Genomic DNA, 25,883 nt, shown 5'->3' on the forward strand with positions numbered 1-25,883 from the left:
TCTCGCTCTCCCCGGTGAAGCACATGTATGATGCGACTATATCGAAATGGGGAGTTGAGAGAATGTGAGTCATTCAGCCGTCAATAGGTTGGCCCCCAGAAGCTTTGTGAGCTCTGGCCCACAACTGACCACTTGCACCATTTAGTTACACCATTGCACGTAAAATACCTGTGACAAACCTGTATTTCCCATTTTTTGCCACTATAGAAAGATTGCCAACTTGTTGCCCCAAATGACATTAACTAATACACACCACTGGAGAGACAGAATATATTGCAGGATGGATTTTATTTTTTGACCCCAAAATATGTTTCACGTTGTCCCTTCCTACATCAAGCCTAGTACCTAACAGATTCTGGTCTGAGAATGCTGAACCAGCAGGAAGCACTATAGACCACTGCTTTCTCATTCAACATTAACTTAACCACAATTTGAGATGGGAATTCGAATTGTCATTTCTATCACTAATTTCGCAGATGATCACTCATTTTCACTAATTAAAATGCAACCTTCCAAAATTACCCCACAAGTACTTGCCCACTGTTGGACGATCATTAAACACATCTTCCAGGTGCGTCATGTCAAACTATTGCGTATTTCCAGCATGCAATAACTCCCCATTCCACCAACAGTCACAATCCTTAGAAGCTGGCAAGCAATCTAAATCATACGGGTTAATTAAAGTTAGTGATTCGCTGTGGAAATTGTACACGACGAGAACTCAATTTCACATTCCAGATTGTGATTATTTTAATGCTGAATGAGAAAGTAATGGTTCACACCCCAGGCTTGAGGAAGGGCACTCACTGAATAGAATGGAGAGGGCCTTGAATTGCAGGCGACAATGGTTGAATACGTATCATGATACGCTCAGATTCGAGAGATTGACTTTGATATTGGCGTTTGGTAAAAGTCATGAACAATAATTAGAATAACGCCTCCATCTGACATGTATCCAATTTGACTCTTTTTAAAAAAAAGTAGTTAAGAATTCACTTAGCTAATTTTTCACTGTCCTGTATCTAAACTATTCATGTTTTGCAGTAAATCGTAGCCATGAGTAGCGATGCAGAAATGGCGGTTTTTGGCCCAGCCGCTCCATTCTTACGGAAGCCGGAGAAGGAACGTATTGAAGCACAGAACCGACCTTTTGACGCCAAAAACGCCTGCTACTGTCATGATCCCAAGGAACTGTATGTTAAAGGGATGATTAAGAGCAGAGAGAGTGGCAAAGTCAACGTGGATACGATAGGTGGGAAGGTTCGTAAGTAATAAACATAAAACAATAGCATTTCCAATTTTAATAGAGCTACTTTAACTTCAGTGGCTTTATCATTCTTTTGTATGAATCATATACTTTTTATTGTAGAGTGTAACAGTTAAAGATGATCAAGTCTTCCCAATGAATCCTCCAAAATTCGATAAAATTGAAGACATGGCCATGATGACTCACCTGAACGAAGCATCTGTGCTGTATAACCTCAAAGAGCGTTACTCAGCCTGGATGATCTATGTAAGTATGTGATTTCTGAGACAGATTTGCAAACATGATATGATTAATCTGTGTTATTCATGACAAATTAACTCATTTAATCTGTGCTCGCAACTAGACCTACTCTGGGCTCTTCTGTGTCACCGTGAATCCCTACAAGTGGTTGCCAGTGTACAACTCCGAGGTAGTGAATGGTTACAGAGGAAAGAAACGTCAAGAAGCTCCTCCACATATCTTCTCCATCTCTGACAACGCCTATCAGTTCATGTTAACTGGTAAATAAATAAGACTGTCAGTTTGCAGTGTCATTGTATTTTTAAGCTTTGATAATAATAATAATAATAATAATCCTTGCATTTGATATAGCGCTTTTCACGTCGGGAGGACGTCCCAAAGCGCTTCACAGAACACACTGTAAAGTGAATTGACTGTATATTTGTGGACGAACGCGGCAGCCAATTGCGCACAGCAATGTCCCACAAACAGTTGTAGATTGAAAATGACCAATTTTATTATTGTTTTTGGTTTATTAACTAACAGCAAAAACATTCAGATTTTTCAATAAATCAATTTATGTTTTTCGAGACATAATCATTGTGTTCCTCTTATTCGCAGATCGTGAAAACCAGTCCATCTTGATCACGTGAGCTTTACCTCTTATTATTCCTATCCTGCCGCAGTTGTTATTTGATCTACGAACACCCTAACTATTATTGTTTTAACTTTATATCACCAGCGGAGAATCTGGTGCGGGGAAGACGGTCAACACGAAACGTGTCATCCAGTACTTTGCATCAATTGCAGTGACTGGCGACGCAAAGAAAAAAGAGGCGGCATCTGGAAAGATGAAGGTGAGATAATGTTAAAATATTTCATCATAATTTACTACATCTGACAATTTCTTGCTACTTAATAATTTGTGCTTTATTACACAAGAAGGCTCAGTCGCAATAATTCTTAATTATATATTTTAGGGAAGTCTGGAGGATCAAATCATCCAGGCTAACCCATTGCTGGAAGCCTTTGGTAATGCCAAGACTGTGAGAAATGACAACTCGTCTCGCTTTGTAAGTATCTAAAAGTCTCAACATTTCTGGTTACTTCATCTTCAATATGTTTAATACAGTTAAGGTAATCATAATCAAACAAATCTTCTCCCGTACTGTGCATTATAAACTGAGAGTTAAATATATTTTCTTCATCTCTAAGGGCAAATTCATCAGAATTCATTTTGGAACCACAGGAAAACTGTCTTCCGCTGATATTGAAACCTGTAAGTTTATTTATGGAATTCTGTTCATTATTATTGTTAATTACACTGCCAATCTAACTTATTTTGTAAAAAAAATCATCAATGTAATTAACAGATCTGCTGGAAAAGTCCAGAGTAACTTTCCAGCTGAAAGCTGAACGAAGCTACCACATTTTCTATCAAATTATGTCCAACAAGAGGCCAGAACTTATAGGTAAGCAGCTCTACTTCTCATGCTACAATGGAACTTTCTAGAAACTGCTAAGGATAAGTATTCCAACCATTTCTTTAGTTACAAATGCCTTTGTTAACCTCATTTAATGCAGAAAGCTGTTTCAAACTAAACATTCTCAAGATATGTGCCCACAGCACAGAGACAGCGCTTGTCCAAGTCACAACCGACGCCCTCTCTATCTATGCCAAGGGCTCCCTCTGCCTCCTTGTCCTCCTGGATCTCTCTGCCGCATATGAGATAATTGACCACACCATCCTCCTCCACCACCTCCCCTCCCTCATGCTGGGACCGCACTCGCATGGTTCGAGTTCTACTTAACCAACTGCCTCCATTTCATCTCGGCAAATGGCTTCTCCTCCCACCCCCGCCCGGTCACCTGTGGGATAACCCAGGGCTCCACGCTTGGCCTCTTCTTTTCCTTATCTCTATGCTCCCTCTGGGTGATGGCATCCGCAGACACGGGTTAAACTTCCACATGTTTGCAGATGACACACAAATCTACTTTGCCATTCACTCCCTGGCACCTCCCTCCCTCTCCAACCTCCTCACTCACCGATCTACCACCCGGCACCTCCGCTCGGCCGGCACCAGCCTCCTGCTTGTCCCTCACACCATCCGCTCCATCATCGGAGGTTGTGCTAACAGCCACTACCCCCCAAAACTCTGGAACGCTCTCCCTCAACCCCTCCGCCCTGACCCCTCTCTCCCCTTTTTCAAGTTCCGTCTGAAAACTTTCCTCTTCAACCGTGCTTACTGCCAACTCTCCGCTTCCCTCCCACCCCGGCTCACAGGCAAGATCCGCCATTGTTAAGCTCCCTGAGACGCTACCCTGTGTGGAGGGCGCTATATAAGTGCAAGTTGTTGTTGTTGTCAATGTTACGAAATGGAAATTATTTGGAGCTCAGTGACAAACAATATTTCACACCTTTCTTTTCTATTTTAGATATGCTACTGATTACAACCAACCCTTATGACTTTCCATTCATTAGTCAGGGGGAAATTACTGTTACCAGTATTGATGATCAAGAAGAACTGATGGCTACTGATGTAAGTCTCATTTATATTCCAAACTACTGAATTACCTTTTCTAGTGATTCTCAATGCGACACTATTCAATTCTGCAGGAAGCCATTGATGTTCTGGGTTTCACTAGCGATGAGAAAGTGGGTATCTATAAACTCACTGGTGCAGTAATGCACAAAGGCAACCTGAAGTTCAAGCAGAAACAACGCGAGGAGCAAGCTGAGCCTGATGGAACTGAAGGTACTCTCATAACATGCTTATTGCAATACTTTGTCAACAATTGACCGGAGTATTAAATATAATTTTTTTAAAATTTATTTTTGATCAGCCTGTCTGCCGCATATGGAAACCCATCCACACAGTAATGCAAACCAGACTGAGAGTTCCACATGTGTATGTCACCAATGCACACAAATTTCCCTGCATTTGTAATGGAATGGGCATTCTCTCTCTTCCCGAATGGACTCACCCTGGTTGCCTGATGCTGGATAGTATTAGGCACAGGTTGGTAAGAGAGAAGGCTTGGGGACTCAAGAGTGTGCATTGGAGTACTGCAGGTGTTTAGCAAGTTAAAACTTCATAGCTTGACATGGAGAGCACTCCGGCAAGCGTCCTGCTGCTTGTCCAGCCAGGACCACCTTCCTGTTAGGACTTTGGCTTGTTGGAGCCAACTGGGAAAATGCCCTCTTCTTAATGAGTGATTTGCTCCCCCAAAACCTGCCAACAAGCCAAGCTGGCTGCTCTATCATCAGCAATACCCTAGAGTAAGCACTCTGACACGCTGCCCTGTGTGGGGGAGTGCTGTTTAAGTTAAAGTTATTGTTGTTGTTGTTGAATAGAAAATGGACAACCAAAACCACCACAGAGGATTGACTTAATTTTGGCATTCCATTGCCAAGCCAGCTCATCTCAAATAGACACTGCTTACTCCAACCCCAAGGGGGATAGTCAGTAGTTTGCCACTTGACATTATACAAGTGCAGGTTTGGGGGATAAAAGATTTTAGTGCAAAAGTGATATACGCAGATCTCATCAATTAAAATATGTTAACAGTATCAGAATATTTAATTTCCTTGTATACTTCCTTGCGTAAATGTAAAACATAACTAGAGCTATTCCTATTTAGCTGTCCACTTGTCTGGTATAGTGTGAGAAGGATTCATGTTAACAATTCCCTAAACTTGAAATTCCTGATGTTTTTATATTCTTACAGGAAGGAGACATCCTCCAAATGTGAAACATGACCAACATTACCTTGCTATTTGCTGACAAATATAAATGTTTTTCGTTTCAGTTGCTGACAAGTGTGCTTATCTGTTGGGCCTGAACTCAGCAGATTTGCTCAAAGCTTTGTGCTATCCAAGGGTAAAAGTTGGCAATGAGTTTGTGACCAAAGGTCAGACCGTCCAGCAGGTACTGTACATTGACGTATAGTTTTTTTTGGTTGAAAATATATATTTATTTACAAATATAATATTTGGTGAAACAGAAATCCAAAACAATCACAATGTACACATCTTCTGTTACATTTTTCCCTTTCCCCCGTGACAAAAATATTCTGTTGTCTACGGGACATATAGTATAATATGGACTAACAGTAATATGCTTTTTGCAATCTTGTTGTTGTTGTTAGTAGAAATTAAACCGGCAATCACTCTTCACAGCACATACTGTTTGTTTCTTTTTCGTTAAGGTGACTAACTCAGTGGGAGCATTAGGTAAATCAATTTATGAGAAAATGTTCTTGTGGATGGTCATTCGTATCAACCAGCAACTGGACACAAAGCAGCCAAGGCAGCACTTCATTGGAGTTCTGGATATTGCTGGCTTTGAAATTTTTGATGTAAGTTTTGAACAGTTAATGTTTTCTAAGAAAACAATGTTATCCAATGCATCTCAGTTTAATATAGATTTTCTGTATCCCAGTACAACAGCTTGGAACAATTATGCATTAACTTCACCAATGAGAAACTGCAACAGTTCTTCAACCATCACATGTTTGTTCTGGAGCAAGAGGAATACAAGAAGGAAGGGATTGAGTGGGAATTCATTGACTTTGGGATGGATCTGGCTGCCTGCATTGAGCTTATTGAAAAAGTGAGTAAAACAAAATTAAATCAGTCACCAATATGATGTATTGTGTAAATGGATTATGTCAAGGATCATCACAGTATAATAACATAAGCTCTGTGTTAAAAGCCCTTGGGTATCTTCTCCATCCTGGAAGAGGAATGTATGTTCCCGAAAGCCTCAGACGTATCCTTCAAGAACAAGCTGTATGACCAGCATCTTGGCAAATCAAACAACTTCCTAAAGCCCAAGCCTGTCAAAGGAAAGCCTGAAGCTCACTTCTCCCTGGGTCATTATGCCGGCACTGTGGACTACAACATCACTGGTTGGTTGGAGAAAAACAAGGACCCACTGAATGAAACTGTAATTGGGCTGTACCAGAAATCTTCAGTGAAGATATTGGCCAGTCTCTATAGCACTTTTGGTGCTGCTGAAGGTAATGTATGTTTGTTATTTCCAAAACACTCTTTCAAGGTTACTATGTATATTTACTCCCACAAAGCTGGAACTATGTACCTAAAGATATATTTTTTCATTTTATTGTTTTAAGAGGGTGGAGCCAAGAAAGGTGGCAAGAAGAAAGGATCTTCTTTCCAAACTGTCTCTGCACTCTTTAGGGTATGCATTTTACAATCTAGAAGTGTCTTGCACAGAACTGAAATATTTTAGATATTCCCAAATGTTTACAATATAAAATTTAAATTAAAAAATCAAAACCCATAAGCACAGTTGAAGAAATAAGAATTTGACCTTTAATTAATATTTTCCCTTTTCTCCATAAGTGTTATGTAAGACTCATGTAAATCATATCAGTTGGGAGCATAACATTTAAAGTCCGAGTTAAGAACGTAAGAAATGCTAGATGAAAAAAGACCAAGGTCCATTTAGTTCGCCTTCCACCTTCCTGATGGTTGCATGCACATATATCCCAAACTCCCTATGTACTATATCCCATAATGTTATTTCCTAAAAGAAAACTGTCTAATATGTGTTTCAAAGAATCAACACTTCCTGCCTCAACCGTCTCCTTAGGGAGTCTGTTCCTTAGGTTCACTACTCGAGTTGCAGGCAAACTAGAAGTCGTAGAAAATCCGATTTAATCAATAAACTACACTGAGCGTGCGTAATTTAATGCAGCCAGTAAGTGCGTGTGCGCTATTGCATCATTGCAGCTGGTAAGTGCGCATGCAGTGACTGGTTAAGACCACATATCCCACGATTCGTCACCCATCCACGCGTGCACACATACTGGCAATACAGTAAATCACAGGAAATGAAGTTCTTCTGCGTGTACGTCGGCAGATGAAGCTACATTCCCCACGATTCATTGTAGCCAGGTCGTGCATGTGTGCATGCATTGACTGGTAAGGACGTCATTTCCCGCGATTCATGACTAAGTGGTTTTGATAGGAAACTGAACGGGTCTCGGGTGAATATACGACTTGGGGTTTATACGATTTATAAAGATAATACTTATGCGAGTTTTACTGTACACAGGAAAACCTGAACAAGCTGATGACCAATCTGAGAACCACTCATCCACATTTTGTGCGTTGTTTAATTCCAAATGAAACAAAAACTCCAGGTAATCATTTGCTGCTGCTTTGTTCAACATTGGACAAAATATTCTGCTGTTTAAAGCATTGCTTATAAGTAAATATTTTCTTTTTAGGTGAGATGGATCACCACCTTGTTATTCACCAACTGAGGTGTAATGGTGTGCTTGAAGGTATTAGAATTTGCAGAAAGGGATTCCCAAGCAGGATCTTGTATGCTGACTTCAAACAAAGGTAATGAGTGAAACAACACTTTGCTTGGATATTAATTGGTAGGATTTTAGGTTCACTTTTTTGCTGTATTCCTTTGAACAGGTTTATTGTCTAAATTTAAATAATGGTATTGGACTCTTCACTGAAACACGCCATATTTATTAAACAGGTATAAAGTTTTGAATGCGAGTGCTATCCCAGAAGGCCAATTCATAGACAGCAAGAAGGCATCTGAGAAGCTGCTCGGTTCGATTGATGTTGATCATACACAGTATAGGTTTGGGCATACTAAGGTATGTGTTTTCCCTTCCTAAATTTGCCTAAGTAAACTCCTTATCACTCGACCCTGGCTCAACTTGGTCACGAACACTTAAGTCATCATGTTGTTAATATACATTTTTTTCATGCATTTATACATATGCCTAACTCACCACTGTGGATAACTCGAAACATCGCCGAAATTATCCATTATTTTATGCAGGTGTTCTTCAAAGCTGGTCTCTTGGGTACACTTGAAGAGATGAGAGATGACAAACTGGCTTTACTCATTACCCGTACACAAGCCAGGTGTCGTGGATTTTTAATGAGAGTAGAATTTCAGAGGATGATGGAAAGAAGGTACAACAGAATATCCGCATGCTTCGGGCAATTTTAATTAGAATGCTGTACCAATAAAATATTTTTCACTAATGTCATTGATTGGATTGTTCAGGGAGTCTATCTTCACCATCCAGTACAATGTCCGTTCATTCATGAATGTCAAACATTGGCCATGGATGTTACTGTACTTCAAGATCAAACCTCTGTTGAAGAGTGCAGAAACTGAAAAAGAAATGGCAAATATGAAAGAGGAATTTCAAAAGACTAAGGAAGCACTTGCTAAATCTGAAGCACAAAGGAAGCAATTGGAGGAAAAAATGGTCAGCTTGCTTCAAGAGAAAAATGACCTTCAACTTCAAGTACAATCAGTACGTACCACAAATGCTTATACCTTAAATTTGATCTGGATGTGGTGATATACATCATAAGTTGGTGTTATACGGTAGGTCAAATGTGTGGTGATATATTATAGGTCATATATGTGGATATGTAGGTCAAATTGACAAAATAATTTCTGTAGTTCTTCCCTTGAAAAAATGTGTTTTTGCCCAACAAAATAGACAGTTAATTCACTTTACGGTATATTGTGTGAAGCGCTTTGAGACGTCTCAAAGATGAGATAAGGCGCTATTTCAAATGCAAGGATTATTTTTATTATTATGAAGGATTTCATATCTAACTTGGCCATCACCCATCAGCACCACTATAGTATAACATAGCAAAAAGCCACGAGTAAACAAATTATATTTTACCCCCTTATGCCATGGCTTGTCCCCTTAAACCATTTGCTCGTGATGTTTGTGATTCAAACTGAGGAACAGTTGCATTAGTGCAAAGAGCAAGACCAATTAATTGCCTGAACAGCCGTCGTTGACAGGTGATTATCAACAATCGGTATAAGAAGGATATTTCATGGTACACAAGTTTATGAATGTATAGACATGTATTGGGGAAGTAGAGAAATCGCACACCAGACAAACCTGCCCTCCCTGAGCCTGCACAAATGTGCACATTCTATCATCTGTTTGTGAATTTGGTAAAAAAAAGTATTCAAATCTAGTCAATTAGATAATTATTTAGTTCTGGGAAAACACCTGTTCCTAATTTGCTTTAAGGAATCAGAAGGTCTGTCTGACGCAGAGGAAAGATGCGACCAACTGATCAAAAATAAAATTCAGCTGGAAGCAAAAGTCAAAGAACTCAATGAAAGAGCAGAAGATGAAGAGGAACTAAATGCAGAGCTGACGGCCAAGAAAAGAAAACTTGAAGATGAATGTTCAGAACTAAAGAAGGATATTGATGACTTAGAGCTTACATTGGCCAAGGTTGAAAAGGAGAAACATGCCACAGAAAACAAGGTATTCATTCATTGTTCTTACCCGAATAACGTTCAGCACATAATCCATGTTCTTTTAATGGACATCAACTCATTTCAATCATTCCTTTTCTCAAATAAAGGTTAAGAATCTCACAGAGGAAATGGCTACCCTTGATGAAACTATTGCTAAGTTAACAAAGGAGAAGAAAGCATTACAAGAAGCCCACCAGCAGACACTTGATGATCTCCAGGCTGAGGAAGATAAAGTCAATACTCTGACCAAAACCAAAACCAAACTGGAGCAGCAAGTTGATGATGTGAGTTGTCACAAAACCAAGACTTGAACACAAAACGTGAATTCTGCCATTTTATTATTCAAAGGCTTGTTCCTGTCTTGCAGCTGGAGGGATCTTTGGAGCAAGAGAAAAAACTTCGTATGGACTTGGAAAGGGCAAAGAGAAAGCTTGAAGGTGATCTGAAACTGTCACAGGAATCCATAATGGATCTGGAAAATGACAAACAGCAAGTTGATGAGAAACTGAAGAAGTAAGACACTGAATTACTGTATAGAAAAGACTAAATGAATCACATTTGATTTGCTATGGTTTTATTTGACATTGCATTTGCTTTACTTGAATTACAGGAAGGAATTTGAAATCAGCCAACTTCTCAGTAAGATCGAAGATGAGCAGGCTCTTGGCTCTCAATTACAAAAGAAAATCAAGGAATTACAAGTACGGTTATAATCAATTATTGTTTTCATAGATTTGGTTATTTATTAAAAAAACTTTTAAAAAACTCAATTTACATTCTTGTGTCTTTCAGGCTCGTATTGAAGAACTGGAGGAGGAAATTGAAGCTGAACGTGCAGCTCGTGCTAAGGCAGAGAAGCAGAGGGCTGACTATTGTCGTGAACTGGAGGAAATCAGTGAAAGGCTTGAAGAAGCCGGTGGTGCAACTGCCGCACAGATTGAGATGAACAAGAAACGGGAAGCAGAATTCCAGAAAATGCGCCGTGATCTGGAAGAAGCCACACTGCAGCATGAAGCCACAGCTGCTGCTCTTCGTAAGAAGCAGGCCGATAGTGTGGCAGAACTTGGAGAACAGATCGACAACCTCCAGCGTGTGAAACAGAAGCTGGAAAAGGAAAAGAGCGAGCTGAAGATGGAAATCGATGATCTGGCCAGCAACATGGAATCAGTATCCAAATCTAAGGTACGGTAGAAGTTGATGCATTATATAACAACAAGGACAAGATTAGATCTGTATAGCGCCTTTCACGTCGGGAGGACATCGCAAGGCGCTGAACAGTACATTCCTCACAATCTACACGTGGAACTTCAAATATTATAATTGTCCACGACAGGCAAATTTTGAAAAGACAGCCCGAACCCTTGAAGACCAGTTGTCTGAAGTAAGCACTAAAGCAGAAGAGAACATCCGTCTCGTTAATGACCTAACGTCACAGAAAGCCCGATTCCAGACTGAAAGTGGTAATTATGAAAAAATTATTTGAAGTCTTACTGTGGGTTGTAAAGTTGAGGAGGGAGACGGAAAGGTGCATAGTCGGACAGGTTGATGCTCTTAATGAGAAGACGGTACAGTTGGTATTCTGCAAGAATAAGACCAAATGGCTCAAAAATTCTCTTTCGTCCAAATCTTTCTCATGACAGATTTTTGAAAATATTGACAAATGGTTCTAGGAATTAAGCAATCTTGATTTGCCTTAAACATCGCCTTAAGCATTCTTTGATTGTGCGGATACATTACTGCCTGTCTTTTACTGACGCGTTAGACTGTCTTTTCTGATTAGGTGAATTTAGTCGCCAAATAGAAGAAAAGGATGCCTTGATCTCCCAGTTGACGAGAGCGAAACAGGCATTTACACAACAGATTGAAGAGCTTAAGAGACAACTGGAGGAGGAAACAAAGGTAATATATATTTGATTATAAAAATGGTTTGACTTCCAGAACCACACACTGTGACCTACAAAGACTTGATGCTAAATGATTCCATGTCACAGAAAAATAGGTATCAAAGACAAAATATATTAAATAGATGATTCATTTCTTCCTGGACTCCAACTCCTCTCTCTTACATTTCTGATAAGGTACCGGCTTCAGCTTTGTTCTTCTTAATAATACCATGCTCTTAAATATTTTTTAAAGGCAAAAAATGCACTGGCTCACGGCCTGCAATCTGCTCGCCACGATTGTGATTTACTCCGTGAGCAATATGAGGAGGAACAGGAGGCAAAGACAGAGCTTCAGCGTGGCATGTCCAAGGCCAACAGTGAGGTTGCTCAGTGGAGAACAAAGTACGAGACTGATGCAATCCAGCGCACTGAGGAGCTTGAAGAGGCCAAGTAGGTTCAACTGAGTTTTATTTTAAAATATTTTACTTGTTAGGTGTCACTTTTCAGTATTTCATTTGTCATTCTTTCATTCCAGGAAGAAGCTTGCCCAGCGACTCCAGGATGCTGAGGACCACATTGAGGCAGTGAACTCCAAATGTGCTTCACTGGAAAAGACCAAACAAAGACTTCAGGGTGAAGTTGAGGATCTGATGATTGATGTTGAAAGAGCCAACTCTGCTGCAGCAGCTTTGGATAAGAAACAGAGGAACTTTGATAAGGTAAAAAAAACCTTCTCACAGAAAATGAAACTGCATTTTTTGAATGTTGATTTGTTAGATATTTTTCTTCTACATATATTTTTGCCTCTGCAGATTTTGGCAGAATGGAAACAAAAATATGAGGAAAGCCAAGCTGAACTGGAAGCATCACTGAAAGAATGTCGTTCTCTGAGTACTGAACTCTTCAAGATGAAGAACGCTTATGAAGAATCTTTGGACCACCTTGAAACTCTGAAACGAGAGAACAAAAATCTTCAGCGTGAGTGCCAACAATGAATAATTTCTTTAATAGCAAACATGCTATTGATTGTATTGTATGTCGATAGACTTAATATAATGAAATATTCTTCAAACAGAGGAGATCACAGATCTGACTGAGCAGATTGGTGAGAATGGCAAGACTATCCATGAGTTGGAGAAGATAAAGAAGCAGACTGAGCAAGAAAAGTGTGAGTTGCAGAGTGCACTGGAGGAGGCCGAGGTTAGAAAACAATTTTATAAACTTTTCATTATAAAATGCTATCTCCTGAAATGCACTTGTTACTTTCTGGATGTTTTGACATTTACTGTGAAACGATACGAATTATATCTCTGGAAAATTGGCTGGTTTTATGTTGAAGAAAATCAAACTCAAAGACAAATGTTAGATTCAGAATGAGAAATTTCTTATTACAAAGGGACCTCACCTTGTAGACTATCATCCTAACTATCTTTTTATTTGGAAACCACATTAATCTGTAATATATATTTTAAAGGCATCCTTGGAACATGAAGAGAGCAAAATTCTGCGCATCCAACTTGAGCTGAACCAGGTTAAATCAGAGGTTGACAGAAAGATTGCAGAGAAAGATGAAGAGATTGACCAGATGAAGAGGAACCACCAGAGAGTTTTGGAGGCCATGCAGAGTTCACTGGAAGCTGAGATCAGGAGCAGAAATGATGCCCTGAGGATCAAGAAGAAGATGGAGGGAGATCTGAATGAAATGGAGGTTCAGCTGAGCCATGCAAACCGCCAGGCATCAGAAGCTCAAAAACATCTTAGAAACGTACAGGGTCAACTGAAGGTATGTGGTATTTCAGTGCTTTTCCAAAGTAGAACATAGAATGATGGTGAACATGAACAAAACAACAGCACAACAAGATTACATTTGTATAACGCCTTTCATGTCGGGAGGACATCCCTATACTGGGACGACCATCATTAATAGCAATCACAGTTAGTTATTTATGGATTTCAATATCTGTAATATTTTTGGTGCTATTACCCAAATGTTCTAGGATTTCTAATTGAAATTGAATGCAATAAGCACATAATCAACCAACTACAAATCATCTTCATAGATTTCTAGTCTGCATTGGCTTCTGATCATCTCTATAAAACAATCTCAAATGAAAATTTCAAATGATGAAAGCAAATTAATTCTCAAATTCTAAGTGAGGCCCAAATGCTATGCTATACATCCACTGAAATCCTGAAAGTTTTCATATTTTAAAAAAAATGTATTTGATGCACAAATGTACTATTTTTTGCAAATCTCTTGATCTAAAGGATGCACAAATACATCTGGATGATGCATTGAGATCGCAAGAGGACCTGAAAGAGCAGTTGTCCATGGTTGAACGCAGGAACAGCCTACAACAGGCTGAAATTGAAGAAATGAGATCAGCCTTTGAACAAACAGAGAGAGCTCGCAAAATTGCTGAACAAGAACTCATGGATACCATGGAACGTGTGCAACTTCTGCACTCTCAAGTACCGTATACTAACCAACATAAATTACTTTTCTCTAAAATACAAAAGGATTTAGTATTTTGTTAATCATGCAAACATAACCAACCAGAATTCATTTCACAGAACACATCCCTAATAAACACGAAGAAGAAGATGGAAACCGATATTAGCCAACTTCAATCTGAGGTTGAAGAGGCTGTTCAAGAATCGAGAAATGCAGAAGAAAAGGCTAAAAAAGCAATCATGGATGTAAGTTTGTTTGTTGAAATCATCTCTTTGAACATAATTTGCAGGTGGACGATAAATGTGACTGTACCTCTTCTGTTATGTTGTGATAAGTAGCACAGACGTGAATGGCTCAATGGCCACTACCTGTACTGAAAATGGCAATGTTCTTTAAGGCTGCCATGATGGCAGAAGAGTTGAAGAAGGAACAAGACACCAGTGCTCATCTTGAGAGAATGAAGAAGAACCTGGATCAGACCGTGAAGGATCTGCAAGTCCGCCTGGATGAAGCTGAACAGTTAGCAATGAAAGGTGGAAAGAAGCAGCTTCAGAAACTGGAGGCCAGGGTATGAGTTTCAGTAACTGCTACAGGGCGACTATAGTGAATGGTTGACTTTGTCAAAAGGACTGAAAGTGCTTAGAGCACTAAACGATGTCCACTTAGCAATATCTGTAATGCACCAACAATTAGTCAGAATATAATACTCTATTACACGTCATCAATTAAGCGTCAAAACTAACCAACTTCCCCTTTCTCGTTAGGAGTGACTGAATGTATGTTTGTTCATTTTTAAAAATACTCTCTCAATATTGCAATGCTTCATTAAGTACGAGAATAACAGCTTCACAATCACAGTAACTGTTCTCAGTAGTGGGATGGTCTCTAATACTAGATTTCCTAATAAATATGAGAAACGTCCAATTTGAAACCCTTTAGGTACGTGAGCTTGAGAATGAACTTGAAGGTGAACAAAGGCGCTCTAATGAAGCAATTAAAGGGGTTCGCAAATTTGAAAGAAGAGTGAAGGAGCTCACTTACCAGGTAAGGTTATACCATCAGCCACACATTGGCAAACCTGAAACTCTCAATATTTAATGGTTTCTTGGGAAGTTATCATAAAGGAGCTGTAACACTATCGTTGTAGACTGAGGAAGATAGGAAGAATAACCTGAGGCTCCAGGATCTGGTCGACAAGCTGCAACTGAAAGTTAAAGCCTACAAGAGACAATCTGAGGAAGCTGTAAGTTTAACCAAATACATTTTTTTTCAGGGGTGGGAAGGGGCATGAAATATACAACACGCCTAATGTTTTAATATTACACCTGCTATACCAGTGTTACATGTACCAAATTATGCATGTAAATTCTTCTACTGAATGTCAAACTTATATAGAATATAAACTCTCGAATGGGACTTGGGCAGATGTCCGACTTAGGCAATTGTACGGCTTATGATTGATACAGATCAGACGTATGTGTGTTTCACTGTATTTAACCGTTACATGATAACAAATCATTATTGATGACTTTCTTTATTCTGAAACAATTCGCTTTAGGAGGAACAAGCCAATGTTCACCTCTCCAAATTTAGAAAGGTGCAGCATGAGCTGCAGGAGGCAGAGGAACGTGCAGATATTGCTGAATCCCAGGTTAACAAACTCAGGGCGAGAAGCCGAGAGGTTGGCAAGGTAAGCGCTGTGATTTAACTTTATAGCTATTCACGTTCATTTTTTTTATCCAATAGGTTTGCCGCGAGGTTTTTTTTTGAACAATAAAGAAAATAATTAAAATAAATAATAACCCTTACATTTGGTATAACGCCTTTCACGTTGGGAAGATATCTCAAAGCGCTTCACGTAGATTAAATTAAAATGTAGTGACTGTGTTTTGTAGGCCAATTAGTAGCACCAGTAAGATGTATTTTGATATAATTTGAATACTGTAAATGAAATTTCTCCGCGCCGCCCCAGTACGATTCCCCAGTATGTTTTTCTTGCCTTTAAAAAAAGATATTATAGTTGACAAGTTTCAATATCTCCGCTGAACGGCAAAGTACGAGACCAGAACAGTCCAGCAAACCGATATTTGCATTTAGACCTTTACGCTGTACGCATCGCCGTTTTACTTTTGAAGATTTGGGTTTTCCGCCCAAAGAGCAACAAAAATTAAACGTTATATGTTGTTTGTTGAGGAAATTGGTTGCAAGTGGAACCGACGAACAGTGACCACCAGGTGGCGCACTGCATTCCCCATAATGGGAAACACCTGCATTTTGTGAAGCATAAAATCATCCAATGATAAATATATATATATAGTAAAAATAATGAAACAAATACTCTTGAAAGAATTCCAAAGGCTAAATTAGTTGCAGCACACGGACTATGTGCACGAAACATGAAAGCGAATCTCTCCCGATTCAGCTCAATTCACTGATTTCGATCATGACTTTGTGCCTCACTTGCAATGGTCTCATGACCTGTTGCAGTGTTTGTAACACTGTTTTTGTTGGTTTTGCAGAAAGGAATGGAAGAGGAATAAATACCTTGAAAAGGAACTGATCGGTGACTGGCAGGAATCCCCAAAATGTGAATTTCCTTGCCACTCAGCCGTCTGCTTCAATTAGTTGTAGAAAATAAAGTATGTAGTTGTCAGGGAACGTGCAGCATTTTATTTTATTTTATTTATTGTTTAGTGCATACTGGGTATATATATATTTGTGTGTTCTTCCTCAAAGGCAAATGTTTCACTTCATAAGTGAACATAAGAACATTTAGTGCGCCACCTTCTGCTCACGAATTGATTCCACTCACAACCAATTTTCTGTAACACAGAAACTGTGCCTTTTCAACAACACTTTCCAAAGAAAGTACTAAGTGATTAGTGAAGCAGCAGAAATGATGTACCTTATAGAGCCACTGGAAACCTTCATTTATGTCAAATAATGAAAAAAACAACTGGAGTAAATATTACAATAGAAATCATAATAATAATCCTTGCATTTGACTTAGTGCTTTTCACGTCTTCTTGACGTCTCAAAGCGCTTCACAGAATAGACTGTAAAGTGAATTGACTGTACATTTGTGGGCGAAATGCCACAATTTATGCGTCCCACAAACAGTCGTGGATTGAAATGACCAATTCATATTTTTTTGAGGGATTATTTTATTTTATTTTATTTTATCATGAAGCTCAAGGGAATATAGAAGCTATTTTTGGGCTGAAACAATATATGAATATAGAAGAATTCAGGACATATGTAGCAAGATGTAGCTTACCCACACAAATAGCAATAAAAATTAAGTGGCCGGTGTGTGGAGGAAATTGGTTGCAGGTGGAACCAACTAACAGTGGCCACCAGGCGGCACTTTAATTCCTAGACAGTAATAATAGGATTTTACGAAGAAAGTCAATGCACAAAACTGTGCAACAACAATAACAACAACAAAATTACATTTATAGCGCACCTTTCACACAGGCACTTATGGAAAAGTATTAAGAACTTTTGACATGACGAGTGGCATTCCGAAGAACATGAGTGATTTATAGTAGAAACGATACAATAACATTTACATTTATACAGCGCCTTTCATGTCAGTTTCAAAGCATTTAACGCTGCGGGTGGGGGCGGAAGCCAAGGAGCGGAGAGTGGAAGATGTTCAAAACTGCAGTCAAAGAGATAGGTCTTGAGACAGACCGTGCAGGAGGCAGAGCTCAACAAGAACACAGAACTGCCTTTTGTGCTGTATTCCATAGTCGAAAGGCACTCATGAGGGACTTTAATGCGAGTTCTTAGTAAATAAGAGCTTGCGTGTGCTAATTATGTAAATGTCTTAAGAGCGAAGTTCTTGTGAATCGTAACATCGTGAATTTATTTAGAAAATCCTAACATGATTAGGCAGAGTCAACATGGCTTTACGAAAGGGAAATCATGTTTAACAAATCTTATAGAGTTTTTTGAGGATGTAACTAGCAGGTTAGAGAGGGGGGAACCAGTAGATGCGGTGTATTTGGATTTCCAGAAGGCATTCGACAAGGTGCCCCTGTTTCATAAGATTAGAGCCCATGGAATTAAAGCAAAATATTAGCATGGATTGGAGAGTGGGTAACAGGAAGAAAACAGAGAGTAGGGATAAACGGGACCTTCTCAGATTGGCAGGATGTGACTAGTGGAGTGCCACAAGGATCAGTGCTTGGGCCTCAATTATTTACAGTTTATATTAATGATTTAGATGAGGAAATAGAACTTAACATATCTAAATTCGCGGACGATACGAAGATAGGTGGGAGAGTAAGCTGGGAGGATGACACAGGAAGAATGCAAAGGGATATAGACAGGCGAGGGGAGTGGGCAAGAAGGTGGCAGATGGAGAATAACATGGGGAAGTGTGAAGTTATTCACCTGGGTAGTAAAAATAGGAAAGCGGATTATTTTCTAGAGGGGGAGAGAGCGGGTAGTGTTAGTGTTCAGAGGGATTTGGGTGTCCTTGTACACCAGTCACAAAAAGTTAGTTTGCAGGTACAGGAAGTGACTAGGATGGCTAATGCCATGTTGGCGTTCAATGCAAAAGGATTAGAGTACAAGAGTAGGGAGGTCTTGCTGCGGCTGTATAAGGCCTTGGTGAGACCGAACCTAGAGTATTGTGTGCAGTTTTGGTCTCCTTATTTAAGAAAGGACATACTCGCCTTAGAGGGGGTGCAGCGTAGATTCACTAGGTTGGTTCTTGGGATGAGGGGTTGACCTATAAGGACAGGTTGAATAAACTAGGCCTATATTCTCTAGAATATACAAGAATTAGAGGTGATCTTACAGAAACCTATAAGATTCTTAATGGTCTTGACAGGGGAGATGCCATGTGATTGTTTCCCCTGGTTGGAGAATCCAAAACTAGGGGTCATAGTCTCAAGATTAAAGGTCAGCCTTTTCGAACTGAGTTGAGGAAACATTTCCTCACTCAAAGGGTAGTGAATTTGTGGAATTCTCTACCCCAGAGGCTGTGGATGCTCAGTCCTTGGACATATTCAAGACTGAGGTTGATAGATTTCTGAAGGATAGAGGGATTAAGGGATATGGGGATAGGGCGGGTGAATGGAATTAGGTTAGAAGATCAACCATGATCTTATTAAATGGCGGGGCAGGCTCGAGGGGCTGAATGGCCTATTTCTGCTCCTACGTCTTATGGTCTTATGGTAACCAAATATCATAAAAATAAGAATGACCCATCATAAGAATGATCTAATTCATTATCCATGAAACATTAGATTACCTCCCTGACTGCACCATAAAACATAAAATTGGAGTAAAATAAAATATAAAAATCCTCAAACATTAAACTTGCCCCGATGAGCCAGGCTGGCTGGGATATCAGCAGCAGTGCTGCGGACCTGTCTGCCTCAGGAACTGGATTGCAAAGCTGCACAGAGGGTTGACTCGATTCAGACATTCCATTGCCAAACATGTTACCTTGGAGTCTGTTCAGCCACACACTGGACTTTCTCAACACCAGCTGCTAAATCCAGGTACTCATGTGAGGGTCTTTGGAAAATTGACGTGCCTGCTGTGAAACTGACTCAGCAACAGGTCAAGCCAGAACCCTCCCTCCCTCCCTCCCGGCATGCACTTCCCATGTTTTCCACAATTCCAACTCACTGCTTGATCCTAGACTATTGGAGGTATGGAAACACAGCTGAATGGATGCTAACACCTTCTGTTAAAAGCAGGATCAGTTAAAAATTCTGCCAGGTACTTTGTTAAAATATTAAAATGATTACAAATATATGGTTCATATATGGTTCAGGAAGCTTCAATGGCTTCAGTGTTTGAGCTATGGAGAGGAAAGCAATCAGCCAGGATGGTACACTTGATCACTGTTCTGTGATCCTTTCTTGAAAAACACTTATCTCCCAGTGAAAACAAAGATATGCTGTAGCCATGTGGTTTAATTCTAATTTTCTTAACTTCCTGAAAATGGTTTCTATGGAGGGACTACAAATAAAATGTTACTATATTTTCATTGAGACAGTTGTCATCATAATATTGTAAAACATTTGTATATTAGTTAGCTTTGAAATCTAAATCTAAATGACTATGGATTGTTATCTTGGGAATTTTGGAATTCCAAAACACGGTAGAGGAATTTGTTACCCGGGCAGGAGTAGTTTAATACATTCAATGTTTTTGATCTGGACAACTCAGATGGGAATAGAACTGCTTGATCAAGCACAGCAGGAACTTGCTGAGTGTTTGCTTTGTAACTGATCTAAATATGATTTGCTGCTAAGCCACTGGTGCATTATATCTAACTGTTGCTTTGGCTGATAATCTAGAAAAGGGCCCTATGGTTTTACACTTTATGGAAACACATTAAGAGGCAAAGACTCAACTTAAAATACCAAGCTCCTGAACATTGATTGTACCATAAAATACCTACTTTAAGTTTCTCGCTGCTCTGCCTATCACTATTTTCTGATTGGTTTATTGCTTGTAATGTAATCTAGCATTGGCAATGTTTTCTACATTGAATTAGACAGATTTGAATCGATTGTAACACTATTCGACTATTAATCATATTAGTCATTAATCATATATTGTTCCATGTAGACTGATTGGAAATATAACACAGATTCTGACTATTATTTAAAATATGCATTCTACTATCTGCAGCTAATATATAAACAGTTTATGTTCTGAATGATTCCCGAGAAAAATACTAAAATAGTTACGACACATGATCCGTTTTAGAAATATTTTGAATTTGATATTATCCTCTTGTCAGTGGTATTCTTCTAGATCAATTTTCATTGACGTCTTAAAGCTGCTGAAGACGTCCTGTCAACATCTGTCAGAATGTCACTCCAAATTTGTGAATTCTTCTAATGACTATACCAACTGCAGCAGTAATCAACACCATTGGTGGCCAATGTGGTTGGTCCATTACTTTGCAATCAGTTTAAGATATACACTGAAATAATCATTTTTCTATGATCTGTTCAACTTTTACCATTATTTTACCTTGGAATTGCTCCTCCCAATATTATACATGCTAACTTATTACATTTTTTTAAAAAATCCTCAAATATTCTTCCCTGTTTACGGCCACTATGCTGTGCACTATTTTTTTCACCAGATGGGCATCAGGTAACCGATTGCCCAAGCCATCTGGTAATAACTCTTTGTAATTGGCTACTTCGAGGTGTCATAGAGAGGCCTAGTTGATTTCCCTTGCGTGAGGAACGTATTTTGTTTATACTCAGTTCCGCTCTTTTACCAGCCATTTGAACTTGGTGTCTGCCAAGATAACTAACGTAGCATGGGAAGAACCACAGGTTGAACCTGTGTCCTTTTACTTCCTGTTTCTGAGTCATTCTACAAGATGTAAAAAGCATTTCTACATTATTTACTTTATGAATATTATTATGTTCCTCCAGATGGAAATGTCAGGACTAAAGAATGGAGTAAATTCTACCTTGGCTGCCCGCTGTGAGCAGCAATGCAGATATTGGTTGGTTGATACTTGAATTTCAGAAAGATTGTTCTAATTTATTTGATCATTCCTTCTCACAGAACTGTTTTTTGATAAAATAATAGCAATAAGGTAAGGATTATTGCCTTAAATATTTATGTGTAGGCTCTTGTATTCGTTATAGCATGTGAAACATTAATGGTTGTCAAATTGGAATGAGTGCTATTCTAAAGCCACGTGGAAGTTGAGTGCAGCCATTAGGTGTGAACTTGTATAAATAGGTTTGAAGATGTACTGAATTCTTAATTGTAGATTTAAATTGTAAATAAATCTTTATTTCTGCTTTTAAGAAATATTTTGCTGTTGTGATAAATATGTGATTCAAATAAGCTTTAGCCTATATCCCAAAGTACTGTTATTTCACTTTGTTTCAACAATCAAACTAAAATAATAATTATTATTAAAATATTCATAAAACTTGATTCTGGTGAGAGTGTCTGCAGAAATAATTCGGGGCAGTCACTGTACTTTATAAATTGTCAAAAAAAATCTTTTAGCAAATATTTATACGGTAATGAAATTTAGTTTGGAATTGCAGAAAGCAGTAAAACAACATTCTTTCCTAAAAGCTATGCAAAAAGTAAATTGTTACTCTTGTTATTCAAAGGATCATAAGGCAAGATGATGATCGAGGAGGCATACTTTGAGGAGTATAAAAGGAAAAAGTGCTACTATTCATTATGACTGTTTTTCAACAGTGATACTTGGCCAACTTCACAGACATTTCAGCAAGGATCTTGGACTAATGTATGACTAATTTTTGGACTGAATGTAGTTTGCAGTATCAAACAAAACGTATTCCATGGCATTAAAATCTACATTGTAAGTAATAGATTACAAAGTGACATCTCTATTGATTATTTGGACCCAATCATACAAGGAACTAACGTAAGTACAAGGTAAAGCACAGGTCCACATGGTCAGTCCCTCTATCTTTAAGCAGCTCTTCCCTACCTCTGGAGGTGTGATTGTCACCATGCCTCCATATCTAAATGTCATTAAATGTCATGTCTCTAATACAGCCCTTTAAAACCCTTTTCTAGTATTTCATTCGCTGTTAATGACACGCAACTGCCTGTTTCTAGTTCCTGATTCGTGCTTGTCTTTGATTAGTTCCGACTCAGTTTTTGTAATGACTATGGAATGCCTTAATTAAGATTTTTAATTAAAATTTAATTTATGACTCATCCAAAATGTGCACGATCTTTAGTGTTAGCACAATAACATAATAATGCTTACATTCGATATAGTGCCTCATCACATCATCTTAATATCAAAAATGCAAGTATTATTATTATTATCTTAATATTCTTAAGGCTAAAGCAATGGAACATTTCAGATGTAAGAGGCCAATTAGCAATATTCCACTTCCAATGAGGCATATCTTTCAAAGTACTAACTTATTGTTCTCTTGTAGATGCTGATCGATCTGTTGTGTATTTCCAACATTTTCTACCTCTATAAGAATTACGTGTAGATTCCAGCGTGTTTTATACTGTAAATATCCAATGTGCATTAGTCTACCTCAGCACATCTTAAAATGTACTTGCCATTCACATATATTTTTAAAAATTACTATCAATGACTTTCGTGTGGTCCCCAAGTTGTATCCTGAAAATGGAACTACTATGTTTATAAGAAACACTTCTGTGCTTCACATTAAAATATTGTCAGTAACTCCCTGGCTGTGGGTGGGACTTTGCTGTGTGCAAATTAGCTGCTGTTTTTGTCCATAAAGTACACAAACACACACTTTACAGTATATCATGTGAAGCGTTTTGAGATGTCTCACCGATGTGATGAGGCACTACATCAAATGCAAGGATTATTATTATGATAATTTAACAGTTACTTAAGGTTGATGCTTTGAAGCTACTACATATGAAGCTGCTGAATGTGAAGTTGAACATGAAATTGCACAGTTACCAGTAAGTAATTACAGGGTCAGACTGAGGATTTTTGTGTTTAAATCAGAAAAAAAGGCTTCTGCAAAAAAAAGACATACCAAGCTCTGTTGATTAGTTTCTGAAAACCGATAAGATTTCTAGCACTCGGAAAATAAAAATAATTTAGCAAACGTCACAAACTTAAAGACAGTCTTCATATATCCCCATAGTTCTTAAACTACAGTTCATACACAAGCGTTTTCCTCAGCAGCACAGGGTACAATGATATATATTGGAATATATTCCATTTCCAAAACAATTTAGCACACAGCAATACTTACTATGTTTTATGAATACATTTTCGTTCACATAAACTTACATACGCTATCAATATGCAATTAACAACTTTATTTTGTAGCCTTTTACAGCATATCTGTGCATTTCTTCAAACAACATTGCAGTGTTGAGAGAAGAAAGTTGAAGGACACATTTGTCACAGTGATGAACTTAACTGCCAGACAGGAAGGGACAGGAGCAGGGTAAATAATCTACCAATGTAACAGAAGCTATTTCTGCTGCTTTCCTAATAAGTATCTGCTATAAGACCCACTGAGGTATTTAACTTACTAAATGCGATCCATTAGTATCACTATTCTATATTTGTTGGAAAGAAATAAAAGTAATGAAAGAGGTGCTGAAACACTACTTCAAATGACACTGATAAAGTCATGAAAACAGATTTAATCATTCTTACAAAATAGTATTAACATTTCTTCATTGCCCCTTGATATTCATTGCAGCTCCTGATTCCTGCTTGATTTTGTTCAGTTCCAAATCAGTTGTTGTAATAACTATGGAATAGTTTCTTAATTAAGATTGAGCTTCTTAATTAAACTTCTTAATTAAAATTAAACTATGAATTTTCCAAAATTTGCACGATCTTAAATGTTAAGAGAATAATATAATACTTTTTTGCACTCAATATAGTATCTCATCACATCATCTTAATATAAAAAATGCAAGGATTATTATTATTATCTTAATATTCTTAAGGCTAAAGCAATGGAACATTTCAGATGTAGATAGAATACAACTTCAAATGGTGGGAAATACATTATCAGCATAAAATAACCTTTTCTCGTCAGTCTAAGAAGTTATTGACACAGGTGGCTGGCGAACTAGATGAAGAAAAAAACTAATATCATGGATTACTCTGAAATTTTGAAAAAAAATGTTGAAGAATAAAGTACTTATATACATAATTCAAAATGATCAAATTGCTTTCGTGACCGGTTGGCAACAGCTGTGGGACTGAATTACTCCTCCAGTTGACATTTTCATCAGCAGATCTGATGTCTTGGTTCTAACACCGCAGATGATCTACAGCAGTTTTAAGATGTCATTATAAACCTACCACTGAAACATAACCCAAGGGAATACCGCTGACTTAAGGAAACATCAAGGAAGTTAAAGTTGAACCATGTGTTTCAGCTGCAACTTTGAAATGCTTAAGGAATGACAAGTGGAATAAAATTAGGCTTCACCTAAGTGGCCTGAATCAAAACTAAAAATTGGCTTTGTAAAAATATGGGGTGTCAAGATCAGTAATTAATGTGTGCACTCTGAAACATCTTTGATTGATCCTGTTGTTATAAAGATGTATTCTTCAAAGGGATAGATATTTTCAGCAATTAATTTCTGAAAGAAGTGTACAGGACTTCCAAGAAGCTAGTCTTCTTCAAGGAGCTATTAAAATGATGATGGCAATTAACAACTGGAACAGGTTACCAGCAAGGGAGCATGAAACCATAATGCTGGACTCACATAAGAAACAGTATGTTGCTTTAATGGGAGAATGGTAGAGTAAGTATCCAGGAATGATAAGATACCATGGTCTGAGGAGCCTTCTTCAGCCAAACCCGCCTTGTTACCTTTACTTAAATATGTTGTTATAAGCACAACAAAGTACATTATAATTGCCAATATACCGACACATATTTTGCACAAATTAGCAGAATGGTTCCACGTATTACAAAAAATGTGCATTTATTAACCATTGTCAAGATGGCATTGACGTTTGGGTTTTTAATGGTGAAAGTATGAGAATAGACAGTGGTGATAGTGAGCAGCATGTTGTGGTTTACATACAGCAAGTGAGAATAGGAAACACATGTATTCCATAGATGGGATGGAATTGTCAAGAAGGAAGCTGAAAGAGACCAGATAGGTGTTGGTTAACGTATTGCTCACCACGTGAAAACAGTGTGAAGCAGCAACTGACGAGGCAAACAGAATGCTGGGCTATATTGCTAAATCAGTTGATTTCAAATGCCCAGGCATCACAC

General features: G+C 38.3%; 1 protein-coding gene across 1 annotated transcript; it reads left to right on the forward strand.

Moving 5' to 3' along the window:
* The first annotated feature begins 1,056 nt into the window (after positions 1–1,056).
* On the forward strand, positions 1,057–22,489 carry LOC103172853 (myosin-4). Its single transcript, XM_042342335.1, has 40 exons — positions 1,057–1,260; positions 1,370–1,513; positions 1,611–1,767; positions 2,108–2,135; positions 2,229–2,343; positions 2,467–2,559; positions 2,702–2,765; positions 2,860–2,958; positions 3,923–4,026; positions 4,104–4,242; positions 5,297–5,415; positions 5,696–5,845; positions 5,929–6,099; positions 6,202–6,508; positions 6,623–6,690; positions 7,570–7,657; positions 7,745–7,862; positions 8,011–8,134; positions 8,323–8,459; positions 8,554–8,809; positions 9,557–9,799; positions 9,900–10,076; positions 10,160–10,305; positions 10,403–10,493; positions 10,585–10,974; positions 11,126–11,252; positions 11,573–11,691; positions 11,929–12,125; positions 12,211–12,394; positions 12,488–12,653; positions 12,751–12,875; positions 13,150–13,458; positions 13,944–14,147; positions 14,250–14,375; positions 14,528–14,698; positions 15,070–15,174; positions 15,278–15,373; positions 15,689–15,820; positions 21,558–21,631; positions 22,260–22,489. The coding sequence occupies exons 1-40, from the start codon at positions 1,057–1,059 to the stop codon at positions 22,297–22,299; spliced, it is 5,907 nt and encodes a 1,968-aa protein (XP_042198269.1). The 3' UTR covers positions 22,300–22,489.
* Positions 22,490–25,883: the final 3,394 nt, after the last annotated feature.

The sequence above is a fragment of the Callorhinchus milii genome, unplaced genomic scaffold (assembly GCF_018977255.1).
Source record: "Callorhinchus milii isolate IMCB2004 unplaced genomic scaffold, IMCB_Cmil_1.0 Scaffold20, whole genome shotgun sequence".
NCBI lineage: Eukaryota > Metazoa > Chordata > Chondrichthyes > Chimaeriformes > Callorhinchidae > Callorhinchus > Callorhinchus milii.